At 35.1% G+C, this 19205-nt stretch overlaps 1 protein-coding gene across 1 annotated transcript in view; it reads left to right on the plus strand.

Annotated features, from left to right (window-relative positions):
- Ptpn12 (protein tyrosine phosphatase non-receptor type 12) overlaps positions 1-17790 on the plus strand; it is a 110741-nt gene extending 92951 nt beyond the window's left edge. Inside the window, exons 13-18 of the mRNA XM_076834998.1 lie at positions 5797-6761; positions 11613-11690; positions 12436-12503; positions 13301-13331; positions 16146-16253; positions 16943-17790. Of these exons, the coding sequence (XP_076691113.1) occupies positions 5797-6761; positions 11613-11690; positions 12436-12503; positions 13301-13331; positions 16146-16253; positions 16943-17004 (1312 nt within the window). The 3' untranslated portion in view covers positions 17005-17790. The remainder of the gene's footprint in view (positions 1-5796; positions 6762-11612; positions 11691-12435; positions 12504-13300; positions 13332-16145; positions 16254-16942) is intronic.
- Positions 17791-19205: the final 1415 nt, after the last annotated feature.

Genomic DNA, 19205 nt, shown 5'->3' on the forward strand with positions numbered 1-19205 from the left:
GTAATGAACGTATCTTAAACCCTGTTTTGACTACCCTTAACTTAAGGAAGGGTAAGGAGAAGTATGGTAGTACAATTAATAACGAAATTCAAGTGGCTAAGACTGTATTTACTATGTGCATATCAACATGCACAGACCACTACTTCTTAAAGCACTTAGAATACTGTTTGTTACACAATGCAGTTTGAGCACATTAACTCTGTTTTTTTCCTGAAATAATAATGAAGAAATATACAATGTGTGTATATATATATAACAAAAATAGAACGTTGGAGAGGAAATAATAGCACTTTTGGAAAGTAGAAAGCATACATATCATCTAATGAAAAGGGACTTAGAGTAGAGAAAGCTAAAATTTGCTTTCCTAGAGATGAGGGAAACTAATAGAAAGCAAGATTATTCTTTTCAGGGAGCCCCCAGAAAGGGTCATAAATTGGAGATCCCTCTTAAGGCTGGTGTGTAGGGTGGGAATGAAAACAAATAGAATGTTTAAATCTTTTTTATAAAGATAAAAACATTTAGATACCCAGATTCCTTCTGTCAGATTCAGTTGACATTGGCTATTTTCCCCGTATACTTGGGTATACTGTGAAAAAGGGATTTAACTCTGCAGTGGTTGAACCAAGAAGCCCCAGAGACATCCAGCCTAGCTTCTAGTCATGTTGTGGTGCCTAACTAAAAACAAGAACCTCATGCTGACTTGTGAGTTCCCCAGTTTTCTTGCTCCCACCTCTTTCTCTGCTTCCTAAATACTGTTAATTACTGCTGGTAGAAGACATTGTCTTTCCCTTAAACAACTATCAACCCAATAGACAGAGTCTATAGATATTGGTAGTTGTGATCCTCAGTCACCATAGAGTGAGGTGTCCACTCTTTCATAAGTCCTCCCCATATGCATACATATTTTTTAGGCATTTAAAAAATTCCATTCTTAACAGTGAACAGGAGCAAGAATGATGAGACATTGGACACAGGCCTCTAGCATGAAAGACGGAGGAAATGTAGACCACATAGAATCGGAAAAAAGATGGAAGAAAAATAACAACTAACCCATTTCTCATTCATTAGGAAATCCTGCAACCATGAATAAGAGCCAGATGATAATAATAAGAAGCCTTTGAACATTAAAAAGTATAACAGCATAAATTTTAAAAATTAAAAAGAAGGTTGGAAAATAGTCAAGGAACTTTCCCAAAAAAGTTAATGAATTGATGAAAGGAGAGAGAAGATAAGCAAATTAGAGCACTAAAGCTGAAGGTCAGTCCATCGCTGAACTATTAGTGTGAAAAGAAAGTAGAGAAGAAATTAGCTAAGAAATAAGAAAATTTTCTAGAATTAAAGGATGTGAGTTTCCATATGGAAAGTATATACCAAGTTCCCAGCATAATATATGTATAAAGGGATTGAAATGCAATGGATTTTTTTAAAGTCACATCATGAGATTGTAAAACATCAAGAATAAAAGGAGGGCTGGGGTTGTAGCTCAGTGGCAGATTGCTTGCCTAGCATGTGTGAAGCACTGGGTTTGATCCTCCACACCATATAAAAATAAATGAATATTATAAAATATTTTTTAAAAATAGAATAAAAAGGAAGAAACTAAAAATTCCCAGAGGAGGAAAAAATAACAGCTCACAATTAAAAGAAAAAGAATCAATCTAGAATTCTGTGCCTTTAAAAAAAGAAAAGGGAAACAGTAGGTTTAAGCTATGAATATAATCCTATATATCCAGGAGACTGAGGCAGGAGGACTGTGAGTTTGAAGACAGCCATGGTCAGTTTTTTCCTAACTGGGACCAAAAAAACTGATTAGTGCAGCATACAGAGGAAAAGTTGGTTTTGACTGACAGTTTCAGGAATTTAGTCTATAGTCAGACAACTCGATAGCTCTGATTAAGAGGTAGAGCAGAACATTAGGGCAGAAGAGCATGATGGAGGAAAGCAGCTCAGGACATGGCAAGTAGGAAGCAGAGAGAGAGCTCTGATCACAGGGACAAAATTAAATCCCCAAAAGCATACCCCCAGTGACCCTTCTTCTCTAGCCATACCCCACATTCCTACAATTACTTACTACCCAAGTTAATTCATATCCATACTAGGTTACAACTCATCTCCAAATATTCTGTTTTTAAAATATATTTTTAGATGCTGATGAACCTTTATTTTAGTCATTTATTTATATGCAGTGCTGAGGATCAAACCCAGTGTCTTACACATGCTAGGCAAGTGCTCTACCACTGAGCCACAATCCCAGCCCTCCAAATATTCTTGCATTACCTCACATGAGCTTTTACCTCATATCTAAATCATAACATTCTACCCCTGTACCCAAAAGCTGATGTCCATTTTATAATTCAAAGTACATTTAATTCATCTCTGAGTGTTCCTGTAGTGTTAAAGTGCCACAACCTGCATGGCCATTAATTCAGAAACCAGCAAGGAGATATGGAGGATTAAAAAAGACAAACAGACACAGAGAGAAAGCTGGGACCAGATGGGTGGGACACTGTCCTCTGATAGATGTGCTAGCTCAGCACATTTATTATATAGGTTTTTATCATCATAAGGGTTTTCTGTGAGGAAGTTTCTTCAAAGCAGTCAGGCTAAAGGACAAAGTACTGGGCAGCCAACTAAATTTAATTATCTTTTGGGGCTCATAATTCTCTACCCCTGGCAGCTGGTGTCTGAACTCAGGGTCAAGACTGATAGTCCTGTGCCTTACATAGTACCTCTTTAAGCAGGGTGTCACCATAGCAACTGGTCAATCTTGATCTGCACCTTTGCACAGGAAGTTCCCAGTGCAGTTGCAGGCTCCTGCTGCAAGACAGAAATCCTGAGCAAAGTCACCACTCCCCACATTAAAAGTTCCAGCATTACTCAGAACTCACAAGTTCAAAATCTCTTCTGAGACTCAAGGCAAAGTCTTTGCTCTTTTGATCCTGTAAAGATCAAAAGCAGGGATTGGGGTGTGGCTCAGTGGTACAGAGCTTGCCTAGCTCATGTGAGGCACTGGGTTTGATCCTTAGCACCACAAAAAATAAATAAAATATAAAGGTATCATGCTCACCTACAAATAAAAAAAATATTAAAAAAAAATCAAAAGCAGAGGGCTAGAGTCATAGCTCAGTGGTAGAGCACTTACCTAGCATGTATGAGGCACTGGGTTGGATCCTCAGCACCATATAAAAAGTAAATAAATGAAGGTATTGTGTCCGTCTACAATTTAAAAAATATTTAAAAGATCAAAAGCAAGGTACATATATCCAATATACAATGGCATAGAATAAACATTTTCATTCCAAAAGGGAGAAATAAAGGCATAGAAGGAAGGGATGAGACCAAGTAAGGTTTAAACTCAGCTGGGCAAACAAATTCTGTAGCTCCACGTCCAGCATCCAGAGCACATGGCATTGTGATGTTCTCTCCAAAGATCTTATATAGCTTCCCTCTTGTGTCCTTGCTACTTGAGCCTCCTTGGCCTCTCGGGGTTTGTCTCTGCTTGATTCCCACACCTTTTCTTGTCAGATTCCACATTACTTGCATTACTTAATCTCAGGAGTCTCCACTGCAGCTTCAGCTTCCTTCTCACATCTTCATGCATCACCCTTTCAGAGGCAGCACACTGGAACTTTGATCTGCTGCACTTTGCCTGACCTCTCAGACCTTCCTTTGAAAGCCTCCATGACTCTCTAATTCCAGTATCCTGCATTTCTGCAAAACCAGCACCACATGATTGACACCAAGGTCTGCCACTATTTAGAGCAGAAACCAATCCTCCTAAGACCCAGCTGCAGCAGCCTCTGAGTGTCTTGGCAGCTAAGCATGGTGAAACAGCTTTGTAGCAACCCCCGTGTAAGCAGAGTGCCCCATAGTCTCTTTTCAAAGAAATCATTATTGATACCCTTGAATTCGATGGGTGTGTTCTTGCCAAACCTGAGATGGACTTAAGCCATCTTTCCTATTGTTTCTGGGCAAAGTACTTGTCATTTCTTTAGTGACTGTAAACTCTTTAACAATCACACTTTCGTTAGCCCTTGTATTACTCACACTTTTCTGGACAAACTTCATTTTTTTTTCTGCTCTGCTTTCTGCTCCTGGTTATCACAGTAAACTTGGCCAAAAACCACCAGCAATGTCGGTGCTACTGCCAGAATGTTGCCTTGAAATTTCCTCTGCCATATAATTAGCTCATCACCTTTAAATTTAGCCTCACAAAATGTCTCAGAACACAAACAAAATGTAGAAACTTATTTGTCCGAATATAACATCAACAGTCTCTAGTCCAATTTTCAAGAGTCCTGAAACCTTAGGACCCAATCTTTACTGTCCATAGTCCTATGGGTATTCTGGTCTTTCAAGCTCTCATCTGAATTGTCCATTGAGCTCCACTTACAGCCTTCTAAAACTTTTCCAGTTGCTTCTCTAAACTTTTTAAAATTCCTCCCCCTGCAAACCGACTTAAAGGCTTCTGAATCATGTGGTCAGGTTAGTCAGCAATGTGGCCTTACTCCCAGTACCAGTTTGTTTTAGTCAGCTTTTTGGGGGCCAAAAGACCTGATGAGCAATGTAGAGGAGGGAAAGTTTATTTGGCTTACAGTTTCAGTTGTTCAGTCTCCAGTTGGCCAATTCCATTGCTTTGGGCCCAAAGTGAGGCAGAATAGCAGAATGGCAGGTGAAGGAAAGTAGCTCAGGACATGGCAACCAGGATGCAGAGAGAGAGAGAGAGAAAGAGATCATGTGTGAGCTCTGCTCACCAGGGACAAAATATAAACTGTGTAGGTTTAACCCCAGTGATCTGTTTCCTATAGGTACACCCTGCCTGCCTACAGATACCATCCAGTTAATCAATATCAGTGAACTAAATCCACTGATTAGGTTATAGCTCTCATGGTCTATAATGATTTCACCTCTGAATGTTTTTGCCTTGCCTCATACATGAGCCTTTGTGTAACACCTCATATTTAAACCACACTAGGCAATAATGAGACTCTATCTTTTAAAAAATTAATGGTTCTGAAAATATAATACTCAAGTATATACAAGCCCTCAAGAAGTTTGCCTCCTACATATAGTTTTTGAGAAGTAACTAGAGAATATAACCCACCAAAACAAGAAAAAGATGGGGACTGGAAAACATGAGAGTCTGAAACCAGAGCTCCATGGTGGTCTAAGGAGCCAGTGATTCACACTGGAGCACAATGCCCGAGGTATCTAAGAGTGTTGTCTGTGGTATTGATAGTTACCTGGTGTGTTTGACCCTTATTGAGAGGTATACTACAAATCTGTACTACAGTTAAAAGAAATGAGTTACAGATAATACATAGAGGACCAAGCAATTGGGAAAATAGAATTGCTTAAAGTAATAATGACACAGAATCCTAAGGCTATTGGGGAAAAACAGGAAGTTACAGAAGGAAAGAAATTGTGGTGTCATACGTATGAATAGTATCTGAAGTCATAAGATGGAGTTAGCCAAAATGTACAATAAAACAGTACCGGAAAAGATGCTTATGTTGTAGGGAATCAGTAGAGAATGTGTGAAACCAAAAGAGCAGTGTAAACATTTTGAAATAAGTCAGAAACAGCTGTGAAAGAAGTTGAAAGTAGATACCTGTGGCTAACTGGAAGTCCATAAGAGCAAACCACTGTTTTTTAAAACTTGCATTATATGACTTTTTAAAAACAGTATATGTGTATTGCTTTTAATAAACATTAACTTTCCCTGAAAAATTATAATTTTTTATTTATAACCATATTCTAATGGCTTTTAATATAACTTCTGTTAATATTTTTCAGTTGCCTTGTAGAAGGGGATGCTAAGGAAGAAATATTGCAACCACCAGAACCTCATCCAGTGCCGCCCATCTTGACACCTTCTCCCCCTTCAGCTTTTCCAACAGTCACTACTGTGTGGCAGGACAATGATAGATACCACCCAAAGCCAGTATTGCACGTGGTTTCATCAGAACAGCATTCAACAGACCTCAACAGAAACTATAATAAATCAACAGATTTTCCAGGGAAAAATGAATCAACTATTGAACAAATAGATAAAAAATTGGAGCGAAATTTAAGTTTTGAGATTAAGAAAGTCCCTCTCCAAGAGGGACCAAAAAGTTTCGATGGGAATGCACTCTTGAATAGGGGACATGCAATTAAAATTAAATCTACTTCATCTTGTATAATTGATAAAATGTCTAAGCCACAGGAAGTAAGTTCAGGGGATCTAAAAGTTGATGACATATCTCAGAATTCTTGTGTGGACTGTAGTGCAGCACAGTCAAACAAAGCTCCTGTTACTGCACCAGAAGAATCACAGAAGAATTCAGACACACCTCCAAGGCCAGATCGATTGCCTCTTGATAAGAAAGGGCATGTAATGTGGTCATTTCATGGACCTGAAAATGCCACACCTGATTCATCTGAAGGCAAATCCTCAGATATGCACTGTCAAACTATGAAAACTGTGAGTTTAACACCAAGCCCTACAGCACAAGTTGAAACCTTTGTGGATCATCAAAATAGTTCACCTCTATTCAGAGCACCCCTTAGCTTTACTAATCCTCTTCACTCTGATGACTCGGATTCAGATGAAAGGAACTCTGATGGTGCTGTGACCAAGAATAAAACTAATATTTCAACAGCAAGTGCCACGGTTTCTGCTGCCACTAGTACTGAAAGCATTTCTACTAGGAAAGTATTGCCAATGTCCATTGCTAGACATGATATGGCAGAAACGATACTTCTGGGTGCTGAAAAAGGTAATAATACAGTATCTAACACTTAAATGTCTTTATCAGTCACCACTTTATCTGTATGAATTTATTATGCTTTATTCCATAGTCTAGAATCTGCAACAAAATTTTAAATACTAATTATTTTAAAATAAGGTTTTGTTTATTATTTCCCTTAATTTGACCACATTGCATTAGCAGTTTTGTTTTTCCAAACTATTTATCTAACTGAATAATTAGAAGTAATTTAGGGAAAATAGAATTGCTTAAAGTAATAATGATACAATACTGTAAAGAATGGCTTTGTTTTACCCATGTTTCTCATAAATATCTAATCATCTTTTTTCTATTTACTTACCAAAAATTTTGGAAATTACTTACAAATGAAGTTGCTTTCAGTCCTGAGTTTAACCCAAGAGCCATATTGGAAATGATTCAACAGAATGAGTAATTAATTCATTTAGTAGTGAGTGAAATATATACCTACCTAGTTGACAAAACTATAATTTAATGACTCTTCTTTAAGCGGTCTTAACATTTAAAAAAATTTTTTTTAGTTGTAGATGGATACAATACCTTTATTTTATTTATTTATTTTTATATGGTGCTAAGGATCAAACCAGTGCCTCACATGTGCTAGGCAAATGCTCTACCATTGAACCACAACCCCAGCCTAAGTGGTCTTAAGATAATGCATGTATTCAGTTTCAGATATATTATTGGTTTTTTGATCTGCTATTAAAAACCATGGATGCTTTCTTAAACAGACCATAAGATGAAAGCAGATGTATAAACATGAAAGCTATTTACTGATATATTGATCAGTGAACCTTGATGGTGACACACACAGACTGATTTTTTTATTTGTTCTTTTTAGTTATATATAACAGTAGAATGTATTTTGACATATATACGTGGAGTATAACTTCCTATTTTTGTGGTTGTACATGATGTAGAGTCATGTATTCATATATGCACATAGGAAAGTTCTGTCTTAATTCATCCTCCCTCCCTCCTTCCCCCATATCTACCCTGTCCAATCCGGCAAACAGCCACCCCTCCACCCCCCAACACACACACACACACACACACACACACACACACACACACACAGATACCTATTTTGAGTCTGTATCCGCATTTCAGAGAGAACATTTAGCCTTTGGTTCTTTGAGATTGGCTTATTTCACTTAGCATGATAGTCTGCAGTTCATCCATTTACCAGCAAATGCCATAATTTCATGTTGCTGAATAATATTCCACTGTGTATCTGTACCACATTTTCTTACATCCACTCATCTATTGAAGGGCATTGCAGACTGATACAATGTGAAGGCAAAATAAGTACTGTGGGGCTAGGGATATAGCTCAGTGGTAGAACACTTGCCTATTGTGTGTCTTAATTCATTCTACTGTCTTTCCCATTTCCATCCTCCCTCCTTCCCCCATAAGATGAAAGCAGATGTATAAACATGAAAGCTATTTACTGATATATTGATCAGTGAACCTTTTTTTTAGGGAAAATAGAATTGCTTAAAGTAATAATGATACAATATTGTAACGAATGGCTTTGTTTGTGCAAGGACCTATGCTCAATTCCTAGCACCCACTTCTCCCCCCCAAAAAAGTACTATGAACTTGAAAGATAACTTTCTATTTCTGTCCAATTATAAAACCATCCAGGCTGTGGCACTTTTCTCCAATCATAAATACTGTATTTGTGTCTTGAGAATGTATCTGGTAGAGTACATGAGATTCTAATCTAATTTTGTAAGTTACAGAATTTGGATTTTTTTTCTCTTTGTTTTGGGGTACTGAGAGGTAAAACCCAGGCGCACTCTGCCACTGAGCCACATACCCAGCCTTCTTTTTTTTTTGTTTGTTTGTTATTTTGAGACATGGTCCGGCTAAATTGCTGAGGTGATCTTGAATTTCATGAATCTCGTGCATCAGTCTCCCAAGTTATAAGCATGCACCAGGTGACCAGTCTTGTGCTGATACAGAAAGAGTTCCTTTAACAAATATTGTACAGGATTAAGTGAAAACACCATGCTATATTGCTAATTCATATTTGGGTTTGTTTTTTTTTTTTAATTTGTGTTTCAAGACAAAGGTAGCTGTAAATTTGATTTCTCATTTCTTTTCACCTTACCCCCCTTTCTATTGATTTGATATTAACTGAAAATTTTCCTGTATAAATATTTATTGCTGCAACCTAAGTACAGTTAGCCCTCTTTTTAATCGTTGGTAATTGTTTACTTTATATATTATATCATTGATTTGATATAAGAATTAGGGAGTTTTGTCTTAGAATTTGTTAGTGAGTTAGCTAAATAATGTTGTATTGACACCTAAAATAGCCTTTATTGCTTGGCAAAAATTCCTGGCCATGAATTTTCTTTTTTTGGTCTGGGAATTGAACCTAGGGCCTCATGCATATTAAGCATGCTACATGAATTCTGATTTTAGTCTTGTCTCAAGCCTTCTGGAAGATTTCTCAGATTTACCCATAGTATGCTCCATGCAGGCAAAAGCCTATGTAAAATGTGCAGTCTCTAGTTATATAAACTTTTTTTTTAATAACTTCTTTTTTAAAAATGGTAGTTATGTAACATGAACATATGAAAGCTAATATAGAGATCCAGGGAGAGACAGCCAGTCAAAGCTGGGCATGGTAGCATATGCTTGTAATCCCAGTGGCTTGGGAGACTGAGACAGGAGGATCTTGAGTTAAAGCCAGCCTCAGTGAAAGCAAGGTACTAAGCAACTCAGTGAGACCCTGTCTCTAAGTAAATACAAAATAGGGCTGGGGGTGTGGCTCAGGGGTCAAGTGTCCCTGAGTTCAATCCCCAGTACCCCCCACCAAAAAAAGAAAAAAGAAACATCCAGTCAAGAAGCAAGGGCCACAGTTAGAAAATAAATTCTCTCTCTCTTTTTTTTCCCCTTTATTTCTTTTTTGCAGTACTGGGGATTGCATTATGCATTGTTCTACCACTGAGCTACATTCCCAACCCAGAAAATAAATTTATTAAAAGTAAAGATTGTTATAAATGAGGGGATACAAAATTTTAAAGATACAAATAGAATTACCTTTCCTGCTTTGTTCACTTAATTTATGAGATGGTATCACAATGCCAAGATTATGTGTTGTTCCTTTCAACAACCATCTCTTAACTACTAGTTTTTAGTAACAAGAAGGCAAAGAGAAATACAATGATGGCTTATCCTGTTTCCACTGCTACTATCAGATAGATAATGTAGATAGTTATTTAGTGGCAAGAGAATTTAGATACTCTAGATAGATGCAGAACCCAAGCTGTATTGTCTTGTTTATCCAGCTAAATAAATGTAGGAGGGGCAAAGAGCACTCTTAACCAGCCTCAAATTGTTGAAAAAGTACTTCATTTTCAGTTTAATGCATAGTTTATCAGATATGATAAAAGACAGTATTGTGGGTGGGCTGTTTGTTCTTTTTTATTGTGGTGCCGGGGGTTGAATCCATGTCCTTGTGCATACCAGGCAAGCACTCTACCAACTGAGCATTCTTCAACTGAGCTATATCCCCAGCCCTGTTTGTTCATTTTAAAAGAGTCCAGTGGACAAGGCCCAGAGAAAATAAGATGGGATTCTTACATTACCTTTTCTTTATCCCGTGCTTCCTAGCCTGAAAGTCCTTATGGTTTATACAGAATTGTATGCTCACATTTACTTTCTCTATCACCATTGACAGCTCAAAGATCTAATATACTTATTTATCCTAAGGCATAATAAAGTTAACCTCTGAGACTTACTTAATGCCTTGGATGCATCCCTAGTCCTTTTTTATTTTGAGACAAGGTCTTGCTACATTTATTACTAAAGCTGTCCTTGAACTTGCAGTTTCCCTACATTAGCCTCCCAGGGGAGTAGCTGGGGTTACAGGAGCTGGGGTTACAGGTATGCATCACTATGCCTGGCTACTTTCATATGAAAGTGAAAAACTTTCATATGACTTTTGTCAGTATTCTCAAATTATAGCCATGTGCAATTAGTGTTCTTATAAATATACTGTTCACAATATCTTAGGCAATAATAAATGGGAATCAAAATTTTAATAGCTATATTTTGTGTATATTAAAATAACTAGCATTTCAAATATTATTTCAGTTATTACTATTTAGAACATGACTGAAGTACATAGTTAAATTTAAAATTAGATTTAATCAGTGAATAGGACAGATTGTGTATAGTATCGCAAAAATCATGAAAGGAGTTAAGCATTTGAATCCACTTTGGGAAATACTTGCTTAAGGAAATGACTAAAGCTTTCTTTTTTGAACTAAAGAAGCATCATCAATAAGCCCATCAGGCAAGTGACTTCTCTATTGAGTCTTCAGCCTCAGAGGACAAATCTGCTTTATGTCTGTAGTGTAAGAAAAATCTTTGTGCAATAGTGGTAGAGTAAGCCTGACAACTCTTCTTGATAATGAGTTGAGTGATAAAGATTTGTTTTTAGTCTTTTTAAGAATATTTTTTAAAACAATTTTTTATATTACTGTATACATTTTTATGGGTACATTATAATTATACATCAAACGATTCCTTGTGATATATTCAGACATGCATAATACATAATTTGGTCAATTTTATTCTCCTATATTTCCACTTTTCTTTTTTTTTCTTCCCTCCTTCTGAGCCCCTGTTCTCTACTGGTCTCCCTTCTGTTTTCATGTGACCCTTTTATATTCCTTCCCACCCCACCCTGCTTTTCTAAAGGAACTGATCTTTTACATACTTGTGACTATAATTTTTAGAATATCAAAACAGCTCTCAGATTTTATTTAGATGACATGTTGTGAATTTTTAATAAATTGACTACATTTTATGTATTTAATTTAGATGGTGATGTTAGTGAAGATTCACCACCGCCCCTACCTGAAAGAACTCCTGAATCTTTTGTATTGGCAAGTGAACATAGTGAGTGTCTCTTCTACTTTTACATTTATTTTATACTATTATAAAAGACTCTGGAAAATGTGGCCAGTTTTAATTTAATAACTGTTATGTCGAATAATTAAATTCAAAAGGTGCTTTGAATTGATATTAGCATGTTTTTAATTCCTCATTTGAAAAGTCCTTTAAAATGGTATTTATAAGAACACTATTTGCTTCATTTTTTAGTGTAGTTAACATTAAGCTTGGTTGTGGGTGGACATCAGTTAAATGGTATTAACCAAGAGACACTTCAGAACACTAGACTATCAAAACTGGGCGAAAGTGATCATATTTCAAAGCATTAATAATGTACTTCTCCCCATTAGTCTTGAAAACAGTACAGGAAAAGCTTGAATATATTTATTGTGTCTCATATTCAGTGGAGATGCTTACTCTTCTAATGAGTCATATTACCAGTACATTATTCATTTTGACTGATTCTAAAGACATTAAAAACAGTGAAGCACTGTACCTTTAATTTTCTAAAGTTTGTCAGATTTCTAAAGTTTGTCAGATTATCTATAGACAACAATAAGCTGATGATTGAATTAATTTAAATTTTAGGGACAGAAACTCAGGAATTGTCTTGATTTAATAAAAAATAAAACTCTTTAATGAGAGCAATAGTTCCTAAAACGTGTAGAATCTTGTTTTGTATGTACTTTAATGTAAAGGGATTTCAGGAATTAATGATGTAATTTGAATAATAAAATTTTATTTTTCTCAGATATACCTATAAGATCAGAATGGAATGAACTTCAAAGTCAGGAATGGTCTGAACAAATAGAATCTAAAGTAAGTCCTTTTGGAATTGGAGCAACTAAAGCTTAATATTTTTACTCACCTATTTCTTTACAGTTGTTACTTTTTGCAGTACTGGAAATTGAACCCAGGATTTCATGCATGCTAGGCAGACACTCTACCACTGAGCTATATCCCAAGCCTTAAGGTTGTTATAATAACTGTCATCTTTAAACCATTGAATATAATTTATGATTTTTTGATGAGTCTTTTTTATTCTAAGATTTCTGATATAATATCTATATAAAATGTAGATTATTTTAATAAAAGCACAACCTTACCTACATAAGATCATCACTTCAGTATTATTTTCTCAAGCTGCTTTTGAAATTTGTAAGTTATATCATATTGCAAATTATTATGAAGGTATGAACAGGTCTTAGTACTTCTGTAGTATCTCTGAAATAAAAACAAGATGCATTTTAATTGTCATGAAATAATGACAATCCTACAAAAGTGATAATCTTATAAAGATCAGTAAGTTTAATGCAATATGGTAGATGGCTGGCAAGTTTCAGCTGTGTGTATATTCCTTTATGCAGTGGCTCTTGCTTTTTCAGTTTTCATTCAGAAACTTTTGCTTGCAATATTAAACAACATGATTTTTAAGCATAATTGAAAACGTCATTGTTTTCCTTTGACATTGAAAATCTTTAGATCTTGATATTTCGGGACTATATATATATATATATATATATATATATATATACACACCCATAACAGACTAAGCCTTCTATTATTTGCACATAAAATGAATGTAATATAATAGCTATTAAATGTCTTCCTTATAGGGCTTGAAAACCTCTGGAAATGGAAAATGTGGTGAGTTATTAGATATTTTTTTCCTTTCTTCAATAGACTTCGTAGATTAATTTCTATAAAAGCATGGTTCATGGTATTTGGTATTTCTATATTTGAAGATATCTAGGGCAGCTTTTCTAGAAGCTTTATTTAAGTGGTATAATTCTTCTAAGTTAATTAGAATTATTATTATTAACCAGATATTATTGACCTGGAAAAATTATAGGAACATCTCTTTTCAGTAGTTACATGTTAATATGTAGAGTAATTTTTTTTTTAAAGACATTTGCTGTGTTTAATTTTCTGTTGTTTATAAAAACACTTAATGGTTGGGGCATGTAGCTCAATGGTAGAACTGTAGAGTAATGTGCTTAGCATATTGAGATGAAGCCCCAGGTTCAATATCCCATGCACAAACAAACAAAACATTTAGAAGTTAGATGCTGACTATAATAAATCCCCAAATTTACCTAGATGATGGGGTTGGATTCATTAAAAACAGTTCTTTTTAGATATCCTCCTCTAATGATATTTACATTTATTTGTAACAACCAATAAAATTATGTAACCCAAACCAGTTGTTACAATGCCAGTTTACAAAATTTTTTACCATACTACTTTTCCTATAATACTAAAGTGGGACAAATTATTATTAATTTTATATGTCCGTGACCATGTAAGGGACTTATTAAACAACCTATTCTGTACAAATTCTTCAGTTTACCTGTTGTCTCTGCCCTTATTCTCCAGTCTGTCTCAGGTCTTCTCTTTCATGCTTACACCTTGAATCTTGACCTAATGAGTCTGTTCCATCACATAAACTCATTACTCCCTCTGTCTTTACTGAGGCATCAGATTATAATGAAAAGAGAAGAATCTTTCAAGCCATCCTGACCTGGATTGCAGTCCCATTTTTGCCACTGTACATATTATTTGGCTTTTGACAAGTTACTTAATTTTTTTGAGCCCAAATTTTCTTATTTGTGAAATGGAGATAATTATAGTACCTACCTTAGAAGATTTCTGTGAGCACTTAATTAAATTAAACAACATATGTAAAACATTAAACACTGTGCCTAGCACATGATAGGCCCTCAAATGGTAGCATTGCTCTTATTACTACATTGTTATTACATTGTTACTACTGGTGGATCTTTGGATGGTTGGTTTACTTTCTTTAAGTCTGTCAACTCCTTTCTGTTTTCTCTTCTTTCTCTTATCAACCTAGATACCATCCTCATCACTCTAGTCACACTTGGAGTTATCCTCAGTTTTCTTGCCCTAATTCCCATGCTGAGTGCTACTGGGGAATATCATTAAATTTAAAGATTAAGCCACAATTTAGGGTCATCTATTTTGGGCCCTCACAGGTATTGCCTGCTGTTCTTATGTACTCTAGTTGGTACTTTTCTATTTCCAAGTTTTTTACATGTTTACTTCTAAATCATCAGTACTGAACTGGGCATAGTGGTGCACATCTATAATCGCAGCAACTCAGGAGGCAGAGGGAGGAAGATTGCAAGTTCGAGGCCAGCCTTGGCAAATTATTAGTAAGTTCCTTTCCATCAGTGGTAGAGACCCTCTGAGTTCAGTCCCTAGCATCACAAAAAATAATAATAAAATTATCGATTCCACTAACTCTTAGTTGACCTTTACTTCAAAAGCCAAGACCTTAAGACTAGATCATCTCTTCATCCTAGTATATGGCCCTGCATAGAATATCTCACCACCACTAGTTTTATGTAGGTGTTTTTCTTCTCTGTCCCTTTTGTACTCTGTGGATTATTTCATTATAAAGTTTATCACTTTATCACACTACTATAATAAATGTTCATTTCTGTCTTTCACTAGGCCAGGGATTGGCAGTCTGTAGCCCACAGGCCTAATCCTGCTCTTGGATTCATTTTTTTTCATATGCCCTTGAGCTGAACAAGGGCCTTTTAAACTTTTTAAAAATTGTTTTAAAGAAAAACAAACTTACAAAAACAAAATATATGTGATAAAGATCTTAGGAAGAAGTTTGCTGACTAATCATCTTGAGGATAGGAATCATGTATTATTTGAATTAAATTCTAGGTTTCTAGAAAAGTTCTTCAAGGAGGTATAGGGGATATATAATAAAGGTTGTAAAGGAGTGAATGAATCTTAATAGTTTATTTTTTGTTACCAGTTTTAAACATTGATAATTAAATGAGTAAACTAACTACAATTTAAACAAGTAGGATTTGAAAAGAATTACTACTTTGGAAGACAAATAGTCCATTAATTAACCAAGAACTTCTTTGCCGTTGATTTCTATTTAAAGGCATTTCAGTTGCAATTATTGTCTTAGAACACAAAGCATGTAGTATACCTACTTTAGGGAAATATACAAGATCTAGTTATATGGAATAAAGTGAAAACATAACAAGAATTTCCACATTGCCAAAGTTCTCACTGGAAATTTCTAGGTACCCTCAAGAATAAGTAACATACTGGGCACTATGGCGCATGCCTATAATCCCAGAGGCTTGGGAGGCTGAGATAGGAGGATTGCGAGTTCAAAGCCAGCCTCAGCAAAAAACGAAGCACTAAACAACTCAGTTGAGACCCTGCCTCTAAGTAAAATACAGAATTGGGCTGGGGATTTGGCTCAGTAATCGAGTGCCCCTGAGTTCAATCCCTGGTACCCAAAAGAAAAGAGAATAACTAACATGATTTTCTGTGCACACTAAAATTTATGATAACCGAAAGTAAAAGTTGCTCTTTTAACTTATTGCCCACACTAAAACAATTGAAGTGTTTTATATATGATGCTACAAAGAATGATGATTGAAGCTTTGTTTTGTATTTTAGATCATCCAGTAGGAGGTATTCACACAGAGACTTGTACAGAATGTCCATCTACTTTCAGTGACAAGAAAGATCAAATAGCAGAGAGTCCAACAGAAGCCACAGATATTGGTAATTTGTTTAATTAATAATTTAAAAACTATATAGTTAATGCTGTCCAAGAGTTAGAAAAGATCATTTTCCAGGATTTCCTTTTGAGTTTTTCAGACTTTTTACTAAGGTTTATTCAGGTTTTGAAAAGATACTTGCCAAGAATGAAATATGCATGGTCAAAGTGTCTTGGAATAATTATGAAGTAAATGAAATACGTAACTTATTCTGTTCCACAACTGAGATTAAAACCCAAAATATTTTAAAATTTTCAATATATAAGCAAATGAATCTTTTGTGTTGAAAGTCTAAAGTAGCGTAGATATTTTTCTTACTTTGTAATAGAATCAGTTTTATTTTTTGCTTTGCTTCCCTCCACCTGTCTTGCCAAGATGGGGTTATGCTTAGTGATAGAGCACTTGCCTAGCATGTGTGAGGCACTGGGTTCAATCCTCATCACTGCAAATAAATAAATAAATAAAATAAAAATCCATCAACAACTAATAAAAATATTTTTAAAAAGAAGCAATTATTTTCAGTTACCCCAAATAAAAGTTTATTTGTTTTTTTATTTATAGAGTTTCATTTGGTTTGAATTATGAATTCCCTTCTGGAAATCTGTTTCAGAAAATGAGGATGTCTGTGGATATGGTTTTAGGTAGTATAAAGGTTTTTCTGGACATTGACCAGTTATGGTGTTTTGACCCTAGGTTTTGGTAATCGCTGTGGAAAACCCAAAGGACCAAGAGATCCACCTTCAGAATGGACATGATTCAGGGAGCTAAAAGACACTTTAAATTTACTGGAAAATCCAAGTGCCACTGAAAGCCAGATTTATAGTATTCCATCTTTAAAATGTGGGACTAACAGCAGTGTAGATTGTTACCATGATATTACTTTGCTGGGACCATCTACCTGCCTTAGGAAAAAGTATTAAATATGGTTTATTTTGTAACTTCAAGTATTATTGCCTTAATGTCTCTTAACCCTGTTACACGCTGCTTGTAGACATGTTAATATAGTAATACTTTTATGATAAATTGAGTTTAAGGACTACTCTTTTGCTGTTTTATCATGTATGCATTATTTTGTATATGTACAGGGCAAGTAGGTATATAATTTGATAAAGTTGCAGTCATAAAATATTATTAACAGAAGATGTAAGAAATTTTTGCATGGTCTAAATCTTTGTGTACCTTATTTGTAAATTATTTGCCCTGAAGTTTTAGAAAATAGTTTTTGAATTTTAAAATTGCTGGATTCATGCAGCCAGCATTGCAGGTTATCAGAGATCAAAGATTGTAATAATAATACATTTTGTAAATTGTAAGCAAAAAGTTATTTTTATATTATATACTGTCTAATTGTCATCCTAATTGTTCTTGTTTTCATCTAGTCATGGAGATTCAGTAAGTGCCTTGGAACAATATTGAATTCTCTTAGCTTGTGTGTGTTACTTTAATATTTGAACTCAACTGGGATTAGAAGACTATCAAAATATATGTTATGTTTCAGGATATTTGACCTGCCATTAAAAAACAAAACCAATTTTACAGTGCCTACACAGTGTCTTGGTTTTTCATTCCTAGGAAATTAGACTTACTATCAACCTTCTAGCTGGCTCAGTCTTAACTTTCTAAGTTACAAATATGAATGGGGTTTAATCTTTTAATTAAAGAATGGTAAGCTGTGTGTAATGGTACTCACCTGTGGTCCCAGGTACAAAGAATGTGCCAATTTTGTTTTATTTCGTTTTGTTTTGGTAACAGGGATTGAACAGGAAAACTTAACTACTGAGCCACATCCTCAGCCCTTTTTGTGTTTTGGTTTTTGAGGCAGGGTCTTGCTAAATTGCTTAAGACCTCGCTGAGCCGCTAATTGTGATCCTCCTGTCTTATCCTCATGAGCCACTGAGATTACAGGCATGCACCACCATGCCCAGTTGTCTCTGCCAATTCTAAACACATTTTTAAATCAACGATCTCATCCTTATCATCATTAGCCTTCCAAGATCCTGGTTGAGTGCCAGAGGTTGAAATTGGGAGGGTAAGCTTGAGTTGGTTCCATCCCAAAATACTGTACTGTCTCAGTACTGACATCATGGATTGGAATTGATGAACATTTTTATTTTCCCTGTGCATACAGAAGAATAAAGAAATTAAACTAAAATAAAATGAAATAACTATGAGTAAAAGGTTAATTGTGAATGAGAAAATAATACCATAATTTTGTGTTAAAATTTATTTTTAAGCTAAATGGTCTTCATGTTGATTCCTTAGAAGTTGAAAACTTGTATTTTTATTTGTAAGGAAGTGGTAATACAGTGAACAGTACACGTTCACAAGACATGAATGCTCCTATAACATATCATTTTCCTAATGAAACTTTAACTGAAGTAAAGTATAACTGAAGGAAATTTTAGACCCTTCACATACTTAATGAATCTGATACTGAAATTATTTTGAAATCTTTTGTCTTTGTTGAGAAGGAGTTTCTTTAAATAATACTTTCATTAAAATATACTCTATTCAAATGAGTATAAAAATCATATTAGTTATCATAATGTATGCATGTTTATGTGAATGTGACTATCACCTAGGTCAAGAAATAGAATAGTGGGGCTGGGGATGTGGATCAAGCGGTAGCGCGCTCGCCTGGCATGCGCGGGGCACTGGGTTTGATCCTCAGCACCACATAAAAAAATAAAATAAAGATGTTGTGTCCACAGAAAACTAAAAAATAAATATTAAAAAAAAGAAATAGAATTGTAATACCCACTAAGAAGCTCCCCCCAAGATCTGCTCATTTTCATATATGTAGTAGTTGTTTATTTTTCATTTGCATTGTATGAATATAGCACAATATTCTGCTGTTAATAGACATTGAATGTGTGGGAATACTACAGATTGTGCAGCTATGAATCTTTTATGTGTATCTTTGGGAACACATGTACATATGTCTGTTTGATATAAA

This window comes from Callospermophilus lateralis, chromosome 1 (genome assembly GCF_048772815.1).
Source record: "Callospermophilus lateralis isolate mCalLat2 chromosome 1, mCalLat2.hap1, whole genome shotgun sequence".
Taxonomy (NCBI): Eukaryota; Metazoa; Chordata; class Mammalia; order Rodentia; family Sciuridae; genus Callospermophilus; species Callospermophilus lateralis.